Consider the following 17,047-nt stretch of genomic DNA (forward strand, 5'->3'; position numbering starts at 1 on the left):
CTTTACTTGGATAGTCTCTGCTTGTCATTTCACCGGTTATCAACCAGGGGAAGGCATTCCAGGAAGACTGTAGGAGTCTCTTCGTGTGCCTCATGGCTGCGGTACTTGGAAACAGCACCCGAACTACGGGAACTTCAGATTGTGAGCTGAGAAGCCACTTCAGAAGGAGAAAGAGGAGGAGGTCGACAAGAAAAGGTCAGTAGACAACTTGTTGTGGTCAAATGACGAGTTGTCACCATGAGTTAAATGTGGACAGAAGGTCACAGAATGTACCCTTCATTGAGATGATTTAAGTTTGCCTTGAGGGTTACTTTGTAAGATAAAATCACAAAGCCTGAAATAAACGCAGGAATACTTTGTCACTGCATCGTTATTGGGAAATATTTTTACTTTATTTTGGAGGTGTAAGGTTTGCCAGTGGTCATAAAATGTAGCCTACATTATTACAAATATGATCATACCACACTGTAAAACCAAGTACCTGTGCAGCACATGCTCAACTCATTTCTGCAAGGAGTGAAGTGATACAATTGTTTATTAATTGATCTCCTCATATTGGAGGCAACAGAGAAAATGCACTGTGTTGAATTTTGATTCTCATATTATTGAACTGTAAGTGCCTTTGGTCCTGAATTGATTCGTAAGGATATTATAAAATAGGCTTACTCCAATCAATGGAATGCTTTGACCAATAATTTAAATGGCTTTTGATAGTTCCCTCCCTCTATCTCCTGTTATTTAAATTCACTCTCATTATCATGAAAGCCCTGAAAATAATTTATATTGTCCTCTTGGCAACAGGTCAACATTTTAGGATTACACTGCACTGCCATTGTTCTTGACACACTAATCCTCGGAAAATGCTGCAGATTATTTCACGAGGGGCTTTGTATTAAAACCTATGCTTATTCAAAGTGCCTAAACCTTTTCCATTCTATGTACGACCTATTGGCCTTTTGCTGCTCAATGTGAGAGTGTATAACGTTACAGTGAATGCATTGCATGTGCCCCAAATGCTAGCCGATTCCCATTAGTGCACTGCGTTTAGTGCAGACTTGGTTTCAAAATAATCAGTGGCCTTCTTTTGAGGAGGTTTGTTGTAATGATTTAACTAAAAGGTTATTTTGAATTGATATATTGACAGAAGAGTTGTATATTTCTCTTTTGAATGTGGGATGTGGTAAACATTTGAGTAGGCTATATAAACATTCAAATGATGAGACAAATATATGAACTTGGAACATTTCTTGGATATCATGAAAGTTGTCTTTAAACACAATAATGTTTTGATCATTAACAGAATACATTTGGTAAATTACTGAAAAAAAAAATCTTTATTTTTACTATTTTCTACATTGTAGAATAATAGTCAAGACCTCAAAACTATATGAAATAACACATATTGAATCATGTAGTAACCAAAAAAGTGTTAAACAAATATATTTTAGATTCTTCAAAGTAGCCACCCTTTGTCTTGATAACATCTTTGCACACTCTTGGCATTCTCTAAACCAGCTTCATGAGGAATGCTTTTCCAACCGTCTTGAAGGAGTTCCCACATATGCTGAGCACTTGTTGGCTGCTTTTCCTTCACTCCTTCTCTCTCTTCACTCCTCAACTCATCCCAAACCATCTCAATTGGGTTGATTGTGGAGGCCAGGTCCTCTGATGCAGCACACCATTACTCTCCTTCTTGGTCAAATAGCCCTTACACAGCCTGGAGGTGCGTTTTGGGTCGTTGTCCTGTTGAAAAACAAATGATAGTCCCACTAAGTGCAAACCAGATGGGATGGGTACAGGTTAGAGGTCATTTGTACATGAACAGTCGTGGCCAAAAGTTTTGAGAATAACACAAATATTAATTTTCCCAAAGTCTGCTACATCAGTTTGTATGATGGTAATTTGCATATACTCCAGAATGTTATAAATAGTGATCAGATGAATTGCAATTAATTGCAAAGTCCCTCTTTGCCATGCAAATGAACGGAATCCCCCAAAAACATTTCCACTGCATTTCAGCCCTGTCACAAAAGGACCAGCTGACATCATGTCAGTGATTCTCTCGTTAACACAGGTGTGAGTGTTGACGAGGACAAGACTGGAGATCACTCTGTCATGCTGATTGAGTTTGAATAACAGTCTGGAAGCTTCAAAAGGAGGGTGATGCTTGGAATCATTGTTCTTCCTCTGTCAAATATGGTTGTTTACCTGCAAGGAAACACGTGCTGTAATCATTGCTTTTCACAAAAAGGGCTACACAGGCAAGGATATTGCTGCCAGTAAGATTGCACCTAATTCAACCATTTATCAGATCATCAAGAACTTCAAGGAGAGCGGTTCAATTGTTGTGAAGAAGGCTTCAGGGCGCCCAATAAAGTCCAGCAAGCGCCAGGACCGTCTCCTAAAGTTGATTCAGCTGCGGGATTGGGGCACCACCAGTACAGAGCTTGCTCAGGAATGGCAGCAGGCAGGTGTGAGTGCATCTGCACGCACAGTGAGGCGAAGACTTTTGGAGGATGGCCTGGTGTCAAGAAGGGCAGCAAAGAAGCCACTTCTCTCCAGGAAAAACATCAGGGACAGACTCATATTCTGCAAAAGGTATAGGGATTGGACTGCTGAGGACTGGGGTAAAGTCATTTTCTCTGATGGATCCCCTTTCCGATTGTTTGGGGCATCCGGAAAAAAGCTTGTCCGGAGAAGACAAGGTGAGCGCTACCATCAGTCCTGTGTCATGCCAACAGTAAAGCATCCGGAGACAATTCATGTGTGGGTTTGCTTCTCAGCCAAGGGAGTGGGCTCACTCCCAATTTTGCCTAAGAACACAGCCATGAATAAAGAATGGTACCAACACATCCTCCGAGAGCAACTTCTCCCAACCATCACAGAACAGTTTGGTGACGAACAATGCCTTTTCCAGCATGATGGAGCACCTTGCCATAAGGCAATGCTCAGCATTTAACACCATAGTACCCTCCAAACTCGTCATCAAGCTCGAGACCCTGGGTCTCGACCCCGCGATGTGCAACTGGGTACTGGACTTCCTGACGGGCCGCCCCCAGGCGGTGAGCGTAGGTAACAACATCTCCACCCCGCTGATCCTCAACACTGGGGCCCCACAAGGGTGCGTTCTGAGCCCTCTCCTGTACTCCCTGTTCACCCACGACTGCGTGGCCACGCACACCTCCAACTCAATCATCAAGTTTGCGGACGACACAACAGTGGTAGGCTTAATTACCAACAACGACGAGACGGCCTACAGGGAGGAGGTGAGGGCCCTCGGAGTGTGGTGTCAGGAAAATAACCTCACACTCAACGTCAACAAAACTAAGGAGATGATTGTGGACTTCAGGAAACAGCAGAGGGAACACCCCCCTATCCACATCGATGGGACAGTAGTGGAGAGGGTAGTAAGTTTTAAGTTCCTCAGCGTACACATCACAGACAAACTGAATTGGTCCACCCACACAGACAGCATCGTGAAGAAGGCGCAGCAGCGCCTCTTCAACCTCAGGAGGCTGAAGAAATTCGGCTTGTCACCAAAAGCACTCACAAACTTCTACAGATGCACAATCGAGAGCATCCTGTCGGGCTGTATCACCGCCTGGTACGGCACCTGCTCCGCCCACAACCGTAAGGCTCTCCAGAGGGTAGTGAGGTCTGCACAACGCATCACCGGGGGCAAACTACCTGCTCTCCAGGACACCTACACCACCCGATGTCACAGGAAGGCCATAAAGATAATCAAGGACAACAACCACCTGAGCCACTGCCTGTTCACCCCGCTATCATCCAGAAGGCGAGGTCAGTACAGGTGCATCAAAGCTTGGACCGAGAGACTGAAAAACAGCTTCTATCTCAAGGCCATCAGACTGTTAAACAGCCATCGCTAACATTGAGTGGCTGCTGCCAACACACTGACTCAACTCCAGCCACTTTAATAATGGGAATTGATGGGAATTGATGTAAAATATATCACTAGCCACTTTAAACAATGCTACTTAATATAATGTTTACATACCCTACATTATTAATCTCATATGTATATGTATATACTGTACTCTATATCATCTACTGCATCTTTAAGTAATACATGTATCACTAGCCACTTTAAACTATGCCACTTTGTTTACATACCCATCTCATATGTATATACTGTTCTCGATACCATCTACTGCATCTTGCCTATGCCGCTCTGTACCATCACTCATTCATATATCTTTATGTACATATTCTTTATCCCTTTACACTTGTGTGTATAAGGTAGTAGTTTTGGAATTGTTAGTTAGATTACTCGTTGGTTATTACTGCATTGTCATGTGACAAATAACATTTGATTTGATTTGATTTGAAAGTGATAACTAAGTGACTCGGGGAAAAAAACATAAATATTTTTGGTCCATGGCCAGGAAACTCCCCAGACCTTAATCCCATTGAGAACTTGTGGTCAATCCTCAAGAGGTGGGGTGGACAAACAGAAACCCACAAATTCTGACAAACTCCAAGCATTGATTATGCAAGAATGGGCTGCCATCAGTCAGGATGTGGCCCAGAAGTTAATTGACAGAATGCCAGTGCGGATTGCAGAGGTCTTGAATAAGAAGGGTCAACACTGCAAATATTGTCTCTTTGCATCAACCATGTAATTGTCAATAAAAGCCTATGACACTTGTGAAATGCTTGTAATTATACTTCAGTATTCCATAGTAACATCTGACAAAAATATCTAAAGACACTGAGGCAGCAGAATTTGTGAATATTAATATTTGTGTCATTCTCTAAACTTTTGGCCATGACTGTAGGTAGGGGTGAAGTGACTATGGATAGATAATAAACAGTGAGTAACAGCAGTGTACAAAACAAATGGCGGGGGTGGGGGTGGACATTTGATTAATTGTTCAGCAGTCTTATGGCTTGGGGGTAGAAGCTGTTAAAGGGCCTTTTAGTCCTAGATTTGGCGCTCCGGTACCTCTTGCCGTGCGGTAGTAGAGAAAACAGTCTGACTTGGGTGACTGGAGTCTCTGACAATTTTATGGGCTTTCCTCTGACACTGCCTATGATATAGGTCCTGGATTACAACGGGAAGCTTGGCCCCAGTGATGTACTGGGCCGTACGCACTATCCTCTGTAGTGCCTTATGGTTAGATGCCGAGCAGTTGCCATACCAGGTGGTGATGCAACCGGTCAGGATGCTCTCGATGGTGCAGCTGTATAACTTTTTGAGGATCTGGGGACCCATGTAAAAATAATTCAGTCTCCTGAGGGGGAAAGGTTTTGTCATGCCCTCTTCACGACTGTCTTGGTGTGTTTTGGACCATGATAGTTTGTTGGTGATGTGGACACCAAGGAACTTGAAACTCTCGACCCGCTCCACTACAGCCCCGATGATGTTAATGGGGGGGGGGGGGGGGGGGGCTGTTCGGCCAGCCTTTTCCTGTAGTCCACGATCAGCTCCTTTGTCTTGCTCACATTGAGGGAGAGGTTGTTGTCCTGGCACCACACTGCCAGTTCTCTCCCTACAGGCTGTCTCATCGTTGTCGGTGATCAGTCCTACCACTGTTGTGTCGTCAGCAAACTTAATAATGGTGTTGGAGTCGTGTTTGGCCACGCAGTCGTGGATGAACAGGGAGTATAGGAGTGGACTAAGTACACACCCCTGGGGGGCCCCAGTGTTGAGGATCAGCGTGGCAGACGTGTTGTTGCCTACCCTTACCACCTGGGGCGGCCCGTCAGGAAGTGCAGGATCCAGTTGCAGAGGGAGATATTTAGTCCCAGGGTGAACAACATTCTCACATAGGTGTTCCTTTTGTCCAAGTGGGAAAGGGCAGTGTGGAGTGCGATTGAGATTGCATCATCTGTGAATCTGTTGAGGTGGTATGCGAATTGGAGTGGGTATCCAGGAGGATGCGGGTGATGTGAGCCATGACCAGCTTTTCAAAGCACTTCATGGCTACCGACGTGAGTGCTACAGGGCGGTAATCATTTAAGCAGGTTACCTTCGCTTCCTTGGGCACAGGGACTATGGTGGTCTGTTTGAAACAGACATTACAGACTCAGTCAGGAAGAGGTTGAAAATGTCAGTGAAGACACTTGTCAGATGGTCTGTGCATGCTTTGAGTACACGTCCTGGTAATCCATCTTGCCCCGCGGCTTTGTGAATATTAACCTGTTTAAAGGTCTTGCTCACATCGGCTACCGAGAGCGTTATCACACTGTCATCCAGAACAGCTGGTGCTCTCATGCATGCTTCAGTGTTGCTTGCCTTGAAGCGAGCATAAAAAGACATTTAGCACGTTGGTAGGCTCACATCCCTGGGCAGCTCATGTCTGGGATCCCTTTGTAGTACGTAGTAGTTTTAGAGCCGGTGTAGTAGGATTCAATCTTAATCCTGTATTGACGCTTTGCTTGTTTGATGGTTCGTCTGATGGCATATGGATGTGGATGTGTTTCAAGGCCTACCTTCAAACTCAGTGCCTCTTTGCTTGACATCATGGGAAAACGCAGCCGTCATACCGCTCAGGATGGAGACGCCTTCTGTCTCCTAGAGATGAACGTACATTGGTGAGAAAAGTGCAAATCAATCCCAGAACAACAGCAAAGTACCTTGTGAAGATGGTGGAGGAAACAGGTACAAAAGTATCTATAACCACAGTAAAACGTGTCCTATATCAACATAACCTGAAAGGCCGCTCAGCAAGGAAGAAGCCACTGCTCCAAAACCGCCATAAAAAAGCCAAACTACAGTTTGCAACTGCACATGGGGATAAATATTGTAATTTTTTAGAAATGTCCTCTGGTCTGATGAAACAAAAATAGAACTGTTTGGCCATAGTAACCATCGTTATGTTTGGAGGAAAAAGGGGGATGCTTGCAAGCTGAAGAACACCATCCCAACTGTGAAGCACGGGGGTGGCAGCATCATGTTGTGGGGGTCTTTTGCTGCAGGAGGGACTGGTGCACTTCACAAAATAGATGGCATCATGAGGATGGAAAATGATGTGGATATATTGAAGAAACATCGTCAGACATCAGTTAAAGCATGGTCGCAAATGGGTCTTCCAAATGGAAAATTACACCACACATACTTCCAAAGTTGTGGCAAAATGGCTTGGACAACAAAGTCAAGGTATTGGAGTGGCCATCACAAATCCCTGACCTCAATCCTATAGAAACTTTGTGGGAAGAACTGAAAAAGTGTGTGCGAGCAAGGAGCCCTACAAACCTGACGCAGTTACACCAGCTCTGTCAGGAGGAATGGGCCACAATTCACCCAACTTATTGTGGGAAGCTTGTGGAAGGCTACCCAAAACATTTGACCCAAGTTAAACAATTTAAAGGCAATGCTACCAAATACTAATTGAGTGTATGTAAACTTCTGACCCACTGGGAATGTTATGAAAGAAATAAAAGCTGAAATAAATCATTCACTCTACTATTATTCTGAAATTTCACATTCTTAAAATAAAGTGGTGATCCTATCTGACCTAAGACAGGGAATTTATACTATGATTAAATGTCAGGAATTGTGAAAAACTGACTTTAAATGTATTTGGCTAAGGTGTATGTAAACTTCTGACTTCAACTGTATGTCCATTGCTCATGTTTCTTGGCCCAAGCAAGTATCTTCTTGTTATTAGTGTCCTTTAGTAGTGGTTTCTTTGCAGGAATTCGACCACGAAGGCCTGATTCACGCAGTCTCCTCTGAACAGTTGATGTTTAGATGTGTCTGTTACTTGAAATCTGTGAAACATTTATTTGGGCTGCAATTTGAGGCTGGTAACTCCATTGAACTTATCCTCTGCAGCAGAGGTAACTCTGGGTCTTCCTTTCCTGTGGTGATCCTCATGAGAGACAGTTTCATCATAGCGCTTGATGGTATTTGCTACTGCACTTGAAGAAACTTTCAAAGTTCTTAAATGTTCTGCATTGACTGACCTTCATGTCTTAAAGTAATGATGGACTGTCGTTTCTCTTTGCTTATTTGAGCTGTTCTTACCATAATATGGACTTGGTCTTTTACCAAATAGGGCTATTTTCTGTATACCTCCCCTATCTTGTCACAACACAACTGATTGGCTCAAATGCATTAAGAAAGAAAGAAATTCCAGAAATGAAGCTGGTTGAGAGAATGCCGAGAATGTGCAAAGCTGTCATCAAGGCAAAGAGTAGTTACGTTGAAGAATCTCAAATATAAATTATATTTGTATTTGTTTTAACACCTTTGTGGTTGCTACAGGATTACATATGCGTTTTGTCATAGTTTTGATGTCTTCACTACTATTCTACAATGTAGAAAATAGTCAAATTAAAGAATAACACTGGAATGAATAGATGGGTCGAAACTTTTGACTGGTGCTTTACCTTGTGCAGAGACTAGTGGACTTTTCAGTACAGTATACTGTAATTGGTTATTTGGGAAAGTTGTGCAATATTGTCCTTTATTCAGGACAGATTAACATGATGAACCAACATGGAACAACAGCTGTTGTTGACCATTTCTGTCATCTGTTGTTTTCAACAAAACGTATTATGATGATCTGTATCCATATTTGTTGATTTGATTGTTATTTTGATATAAAGTTACATTACAGATGTAGGATCTTAATTTGACATAAAATGCAAAATAATCATGCAGCAACAGGTTTTGAACGTTTAGTCCATATTGTTGCTTGATCAGTGGTTAGGCTATTAGCTGGCCAAAATGTAGGCTACATAAATGTGCAATACTGTTAATATAACCGTGTGTTAGTGTGGGTTTTCAGTAAATTACAAAGCTCATCTGCATTTCCAACAGTGCAGGAGAATTCTCAGCAGCAAAAGAGTGATCAAATTAAGATCCTACATTTGTATAACAAACATACAACCATTGCTAGAGCAAGTCAACGTGCAATTTTACTTCGGCATTATTCACAGATTTGTAGCATGTATAGCGAGTGCCTCAGGTCTAGACAGACAGGAAGAAAAAGGCTTATATTAATGCAGTGTAGAAACGTCAGGTCTGCATTTATCTTTGTTGGTTGTTAAGTTGCATTGAAACCAGACATGACAGCAGTCAACTAGACAGCATTTTGTTAAAGACTGATAGCCAGACAGACAGACTGCCTGATCTGTCTATGGATCAGCATTAGGGGATGTTTTAATCTCATTTAATGTGTCAGGGAAACTAGTCAACTTTAAATCCACATTGACACCAATATAATAAAGCTGCAATTATTACAGTCCACTGCACAGCAACACTGTCGAGAAACGATAACTGAAACTATGACACTTATTGTATTTAATGTTGTAGTATTCATGAACCATAAGCTGTAGTGAAGAAACCCAGAACAATATCTTCAATATGTTCAGGGAGTAGATCATTTGACAGAGTGCTATTGTTTAGCAAAAAGAAAAAAAGGTTCAATAAAGCCCTTCTCATTGATTCCACTGAAAAGATGCCATTTGTCAGAAGACTCACTCTACTACAAGGCAACATAGATTAGAGGAAATATAGTATTTGGTTTGATGAAGGGGCAGACAAGCAGTCAGTGGTGCTACTAGTTGAAATGGGGACATTTTCACAGCTGTTGTATCATCGGAGAGCCACAGATTCGTGCCACAGTATGCCATTGTTATTATCCTCAATTGCAATTTATTTCACATTACCATATGTTTTAGGAAATATTTTCATCATTCAGTTCCAAGCAAGTATTTATTGTCGGCTTTGGGTTTAGTTTTTGAACAGCTTTTGTCTGTGTTTATTTGATTTGATGTACTGTATGAGTAATTTGATTAGATGTCTCTGCTAAAGGCTATCACCCAAGCTAAAGGGAGTCAAGTGGAAGGCTTCCACTTTCCTCCACAGTGGACAGGATGCGTGTGATCGTCATGGATTTGTGCTCAGATATCAGATATCTCACTGCTTGACTGGCTCTGAGCCTCTGGTTGAGTGGAGTTTATGAGATATTGTCCTCTATAGTTCAAAGATATGACTGCAGATTAGATGGGTGGGCTGTTTTTAAGAAGATCCAGGGCCTTATGTATGAAGTGTCTCAGAGTAGGACTGCTGATTTGGGATCAGTTTAGCCTTTTAATAAGATTCATGGACAAGGAGGTACCTGATCCTAGATCAGCACTCCTACTCTGAGATACTTAATACATACGGACCCTGATTTTTCTCTTAAGTACCCACTAAACTGGAAAGACATTTTTTTCTCTCTGAGGTTTCAAGGTTCATTATGTTCATTGTGTAATGTCTGTTGCATAACAACCTGTTCAAACTGATTTAATAGAGTCCTTTGTTGATGTGTGTGGTAATATGGCTCCTCCTCTCTGAGAATATAATTATGAAGTTCTCTTCCTGTTTATCTGATCACTGCAGATGGGAACAACCTGCTTGTGAACTCCAAACATTACAACTACATGAATAGTTTGTAGCATATTATGTATTAGTTATAAAATGAGTTTGGGTAAAGTGGCAAACCTCCCTTTGGCTCTTAACCATGACAGGCTGTTTCCCCCCTGCTATCTTCATTTGATGTCACTTTCTCAGTAGAGATGCAGACTTTTGGCAGACAGGAGCCTAGCCAATTGTGTCAGTTTCATAGTTTCATCCGCGTTACATGGGTGTGCTGGTTTCCTCAGAGAGGCGGTTCACAGGTAAATTAAAGGAGGTTGTCAGATGATTGTTCCATCACCTCTCTCTGGTTCGATAGAGATACACATCTCAAACCCTCACTACAATGGAAAAGACCAACTGGATTGAGAAAAACATTCAAAATTGGTCCAAGTTGTTTTGAAGTTTTGTCGGGTACACCGGGCTCTATTTGTTTTCAGCTGGCGATAAGCCAGCGCAATGATCACATGCTCATTTGCAATTTTGTTTGCAGGGTTGGACCCTTTTTTTCAATTTTCGTCTAAAACCACAAACCCAAATCTAACTGCCTCTAGCTCAGGACCTGAAGCAAGGATATGCATATTATTGGTACCTTTTGAAAGGAAACACTTTGAACTTTGTGGAAATGTGAAAATAATGTAGGAGAATGTAACACATTAGATCTGGTAAAAGATTATACAAATAAATCTTTTTTTTTTCATCATTTTTGAAATGCAAGAGAAAGGCCGTACATTAACATAGGTTCCCAGATGCAATTTAGATTTTGTCCACAAAATGACAGCAGTGTGTGTGCAAAGTTTCAGACTGATCCAGAGAAGAATTATCTCACTACACAATATTTTGAGCCAGAGACAGCAGTGGGGTCAAACTATAGAACCTTGTTGCTACATTTGAATATAGTATTAGTAGTATTTTAGTATTTATTTTAATTAGTACTTTGCACATAGTATTTTATCAAACATAACTATGCTACATTTTATCTCTGGGACCTTCAGGATGACGAATCAGAGCAAGATTACTGAATGTAAGTACATTATTTACCTTCAGAGGTGAATGAATCAAACCAGTTGCCGTGATAAAAGTGTTTTGTTGTTGTGCACTATCCTCAAACAATAGCATGATATTTTTTTTCTTCTGTAATACCTACTGTAAATTGGGCACTGCCGTTGGATTAATAAGAATTTAAGCTTTCGGCCCATATAAGACATGGCTATGTCCCAGAAAGTTGACTGTTGTATCCAACATTTTCTAGTCACATTATCGCATATTGAGCAACAACCGTCCCGGTTTAGAGACACCGATCCGGTAAAGGTTAGCGTGTTAAAGTCGGCGCTCTCCTTTTTTGGAACCCTAGCAAAGGATTTGTCTTTTACCTGTCTTATATGAGCTCTCTTGCGCTGAGGTGGAAGGGGTGGCAATATCGGAGGTGCGTTCTTCCTTAAAAACGTTCGCCAAAGTGCCAATTTCAGGCAGCGCTGGTGCGGATATTTAAAACCATGGTAACGAGTTTGGTTATGGAATAGATTTTGACAGGGGAAGGGCAGTCTGTACAGCCTTGATGCACAGTGCCCATATGCAAAAATATCAGGTTTGGGAGAATCCCCTTTCTATTGTACATTATTTTAGCCGGCTCCTGTTATTATTTTGGATGTGCGTAAAATGCCCGTCATGGAATAAGAGATGAGATAATCCGGTGACACTCGTATTTAGGAACATTTACATAATTGTTGTCTTTTTTTCCTGTTTAGTTTGATTAAAAAACAAGCCCTTATAGGCTACCCTTACCCTACTATAATGAAAGCTGGTTCAAAAGCGATGCGTCTGTCTCTTTCTTATCCTGACCATGCATTAGCCAAGTCGCCTATCCATTACAGGTTTCTAAATGGTCGCTCATGATTTTGCATTTTTCAGAATTCACGTCAGCCTACCTGCAGTGCATAGGCTACTCCATTCAGCTTGTATCGCGCACCTCCAAACATATATTATAAATGATTCAGTCCTATAACACCATATCAACGATATGTGCCTCACGCAAACAGCACAGGAGCAGGAGCCTAGTTTTTTTTGTTTGAGGATAAGTGCCATGCGTAAATGGGCCTATACACCTTGAAGCTATGTACAACAATATTGACTTCAACACTCTTCACATATTGAGCACTGGGTGTGTTTTAACTGCTGCTATTACGCATTACTGTAGCCTATGCTATTTAACAAACTGTATCAATCCACAATGGACTAGGAAGAGAATTGTGCCCCCAGCCGAATTGGAGAAGACAATGCAAAGACCGTCAATAACCTACAGAACTTAAGATAACTGCATGCAGTATTAAGCCATGAAACGTGCTGATTGGACAGTGAGGCCCCTCCTCACATGTATAATTTATGTATTAATCAAAGCCCAGCCCTTTCGCTCCACCAACTGCTATTGCACTCATAATTCCCACAGTGAAAATAGCAAAAATATTTTGGGCACACTCCTGGACCTTTAGCCCGACTGCCAGCGCTATTTTCTGTGAAGTGCACAGCTCAAAATTGAAAGTCTAACGCCGTCTTTGCAACACTGTGGCCATTTCCCCCTTGGTGAACAGAATACACTGGTGGTGTTAGTAGTGACTGACGTGTTTCACCCACCAGGCCCTTTTGTCCACCATCCGCTCTTCATCCCTTATGTGACCTGATCAAAGGTAGTGCACTGTATAGGGAATAGGGTACCATTTGGGATGCATCATGGTTTATTTCTCGCCTCATTTCCCCTTCCCCCAGCCAGACTCCAACCTGGCCCTGCTGAACGGATTCTACAAATTATGACCAATTTGTTACCATTAAATGTGAGATGCTTATTTGATCCACTAAATGGATTGAATTGTGGAAATTAAATGTATGTATATTGAAACAATGTTTGCCTCATCAAACTCATTTTGCAAAGATGATAGCAATGCAAATATGCACATTTTAAACTGGAGAAATATTTGTGGTCTTGATGTTTGTGCAAAATAAAGTAATGTGTCTGTACAGTGCATTCGGAAAGTATTCAGACCCCTTGACTTTTTCCACATTTTGTTACTTTACAGCCCTATTCTAAAATTGATTAAATAAAAACATTTCCTCATCAATCTACACACAATACCCCATAATGAAAAACATCCTTGAGATGTTTCTACAACATGATTGGAGTCCACCTTTGGTAAATTCAATTGATTGGACATGATTTGGAAAGGCACACACCTGTCTATATAAGGTCCCACAAGAGCAAAAACCAAGCCATGAGGTCGAAGGTATTGTCCGTAGAGCTCCGAGACAGGATTGTGTCAAAGCACATATCTGGGGAAGTGTAGCAAAGATGGAAGCCACTCCTTAGTAAAAGGCACATGACAGATTCTCTGGTCTGATGAAACCAAGATTGAACTCTTTGGCCTGAATGCCAAGCGTCACAACTGGAGGAAACATGGCACCATCCCTATGGTGAAGCATGGTGGTGGCAGCACCAGACTGAGGTGAAGGTTCACCTTCCAACTGGACAACGACCCTAAGCACACAGCCAAGACAACGCAGGAGTGGCTTTGGGACAAGTTTCTGAATGTCCTGGAGTGGCCCAGCCAGAGCCCAGATTTGAACCCGATCGAACATCTCTGGAGAGACCTGAAAATAGCTGTGCAGCGACACACCCATCCAACTTGACAGAGCTTGAGAGGATCTGCAGAGAAGATTTGGAGAAACTCCCCAAATACAGATGTGCCAAGCTTGTAGCATCATACCCAAGAAGACTCAAGGCTGTAATCACTGCCAATGGTGCTTCAACAAAGTACTGAGTAAAGGTTCTGAATACTTTTTTTGGGGGGGGGGGGGGGGAATAGGGTGCCACATCTCTGCTGCTCGGTGGGGGTGAGGCAGCAGATACATCTCAGTGAAATTGGTGTCTCTGGGTTCAGGGGCCAAAACCCAAGCACATTACACAGTGCTGCACCAGTAATGTGTTAAATGTCACTGTGGGACTACAGGGAATCTCCTGAAGATAGGACCCTGGATGAATAATGGACAATAGTCAAAAAAAGAAAGTATTTTATAAAAATCTATTTCTGTTTAAAAATAAAATATTTATGTTTTATTGTCACATACACCGGATAGGTTCAGTGAAATGTGTTGTTTTACAGGTTCAGCCATAGTAGTACGGCACCACTGGAGCAAACTAGGGTTAAGTGCCCTACTCAAAGGCACATCAACAGATTTTTCCCAACGGAAACCGCTAAGCTACCTGCCTTCTTAAGGAAATGGGCCCTGGTCAAAATTAGTACACTATAATGGGAAACTGTGACATATCAAAACATGTAAATTAACATTTGATGACAGATATTCTTTTCACTGATATTGATTAACTTACAACAATGTACATTTTCATATCATGAGAAAGTAGTCCAATCTTTTCCTGGAAATGTTTTTGGAAAAGCTCAATGGATTTATTCTGGTCAGCCTGTTAGCTCAAACAATGCATTTAGCCAAAAGGTGGAGTGTTCACTATGAGATTAAATGAGGTATGGTACTTGCTCAACCTCTGAAAAAGAGGTCCAGGAGGTATCCTTATCTCCCCAGCAGAACTGGCAACCAGGGACTGGCAGAGATTAGTCAACTAATCACTCAGCCACAAAACGTGTGCATCCCAAATGGCACCAGTTTCCCATTATAGTGTACTAATTTTGACCAGGGCCCATAAAGTAGTGCACTAAATAGGGTGCCATTTGGGATGCTACCATGGCTTTCCTACTCTCCATGTGCCTGAACTGAATGAGAATCTTTCGGCTTCCCACATTGCAATATTAAGACAACCAGTCTTATAGATGTCTACAGGTTCAAGAAAACAACTGTTTCAATTGTTTGTATTGCTTTGTAAGAAGTGAGGCAGAAAAGGGATAAAATGTACATGTTTGTCTGTACTTCTCCACTTTGTCAAACTGGCAATGAAGTGTGTATACACTGAAGTAGGTAATGATAGGAAGGTGGTTTCATAGTGTGGGTAGTAGCCTACTGTGCATAACATAAGACAGTGATGCAATCATAAACTATTACAGTCACCAGTACTATAGAGGGTTTTCCTTAAGAAGGCAGGTAGCTTAGCGGTTTCCGTTGGGAAAAATCTGTTGATGTGCCTTTGAGTAGGGCACTTAACCCTAGTTTGCTCCAGTGGTGCCGTTCTACTATGGCTGAACCTGTAAAACAACACATTTAACTGAACCTATCCGGTCCGGTGTATGTGACAAAAAACATAAATATTTTATTTTTAAACAGAAATAGATTTTTATAAAATACTTTATTTTTTGACTATTGTCCATTATTCATCCAGGGTCCTATCTTCAGGAGATTCCCTGTAGTCCCACAGTGACATTTAACACATTACTGGTGCAGCACTGTGTAATGTGCTTGGGTTTTGGCCCCTGAACCCAGAGACACCAATTTCACTGAGATGTATCTGCTGCCTCACCCCACCGAGCAGCAGAGATGTGGCACCCTATTCCCAAGTGGCACCCTATTCCCTATATAGTGTACTAGTAGTAAAATATATAGTGTGCCATTTGTAACTTCACCATGCTTAAAGGGATATTAAATGTCAGCTTTTTATTTTTTACTCATCTACCAAAAGGTGCCCCTCTTTGCGAGGCATTGGAAAACCTCCCAGGTCTTTGTGGTTGAATCTGTGTTTTAAATTCACTGCTCAACTGAGGAACCTTACAGATAATTGTATGTGTTGGGTACAGAGATGAGGTAGTCATTCGAGAATGTTAAACACTATTATTTCACAGAGTGAGTTCATGCAACTTATTATGTGAATTGTTAAGGACATTTTTACTCCTTAACTTATTTAGGCTTGTCATAATAAATGGGTTGAATAAGACATTTCAGCTTTTCATTTTTAATGAATTCTCAACTTTTATAAAAACATAATTCCACTTTGACATTATGGGGTATTGTGTGTAGGCCAGGAACACAAAATCGAAATTGTATCCATTTTAAATTCAGGCTGTAACACAACAAAGTGTACAAAAAGTCAAGGGGTGTGAATACTTTCTGAAAGCACTGTACTTTACTGTGACTTTACACTTTGCTGTTCCCTTGGATATTTGAGTATATTAAATGCAGAAAGAATGAGATGAGAACCAAACAATGTAATTAGAAGGCTTTTAAACTGGAGCTGCACGGGAAGCTCTTTCCTGCTCTTTCCTGGCCCGTATTCTTCCAGCTAATGATGTAATTTACTCTGGAAACGAAAACAAATAACTGTATTTTGTCACGCATCTGCTTTTTTAAATTTGATTATTATTGTATTTTTTAGAGGGTAGATTAGCTTTAATATTGCAGATAGATTGTGGGTTCTAACAATGTAATTGTCTGCATAATTTCCAATCCCGCATATATTTAAAAATATCTTTATTATTTTCCCCTAACCCTACCACACCTCCGTAGCTGCTTAGCTAGATTTAATATCTGTCTCTTTCTCTGAACTCCATAAGAATTAACTGACTTGATAGAAGAGAATGCTTACTCATAACAAGCCTCAGTTTATCAGTTTGAAAGCCAAAGATGCGAGATAGAAGGTTAGTATTGAAGACTTGGCAAGCAGGAACATTACAAGCCGACAGTTGCCTAGGTATTTAGTTCATCCCCATTCTGGGTGGATTACATGTG

General features: G+C 41.5%; 1 protein-coding gene across 1 annotated transcript in view; it reads left to right on the forward strand.

The window, feature by feature from the left end:
• LOC139386874 (double-stranded RNA-specific editase B2-like) overlaps positions 1 to 17,047 on the forward strand; it is a 34,450-nt gene continuing 17,403 nt past the window's right edge. Inside the window, exon 1 of the mRNA XM_071132734.1 lies at positions 1 to 195. Coding sequence (XP_070988835.1) covers positions 93 to 195 — 103 coding nt within the window. The 5' untranslated portion in view covers positions 1 to 92. The remainder of the gene's footprint in view (positions 196 to 17,047) is intronic.

Source organism: Oncorhynchus clarkii, chromosome 28 (genome assembly GCF_045791955.1).
Source record: "Oncorhynchus clarkii lewisi isolate Uvic-CL-2024 chromosome 28, UVic_Ocla_1.0, whole genome shotgun sequence".
Classification (NCBI taxonomy): Eukaryota; Metazoa; Chordata; class Actinopteri; order Salmoniformes; family Salmonidae; genus Oncorhynchus; species Oncorhynchus clarkii.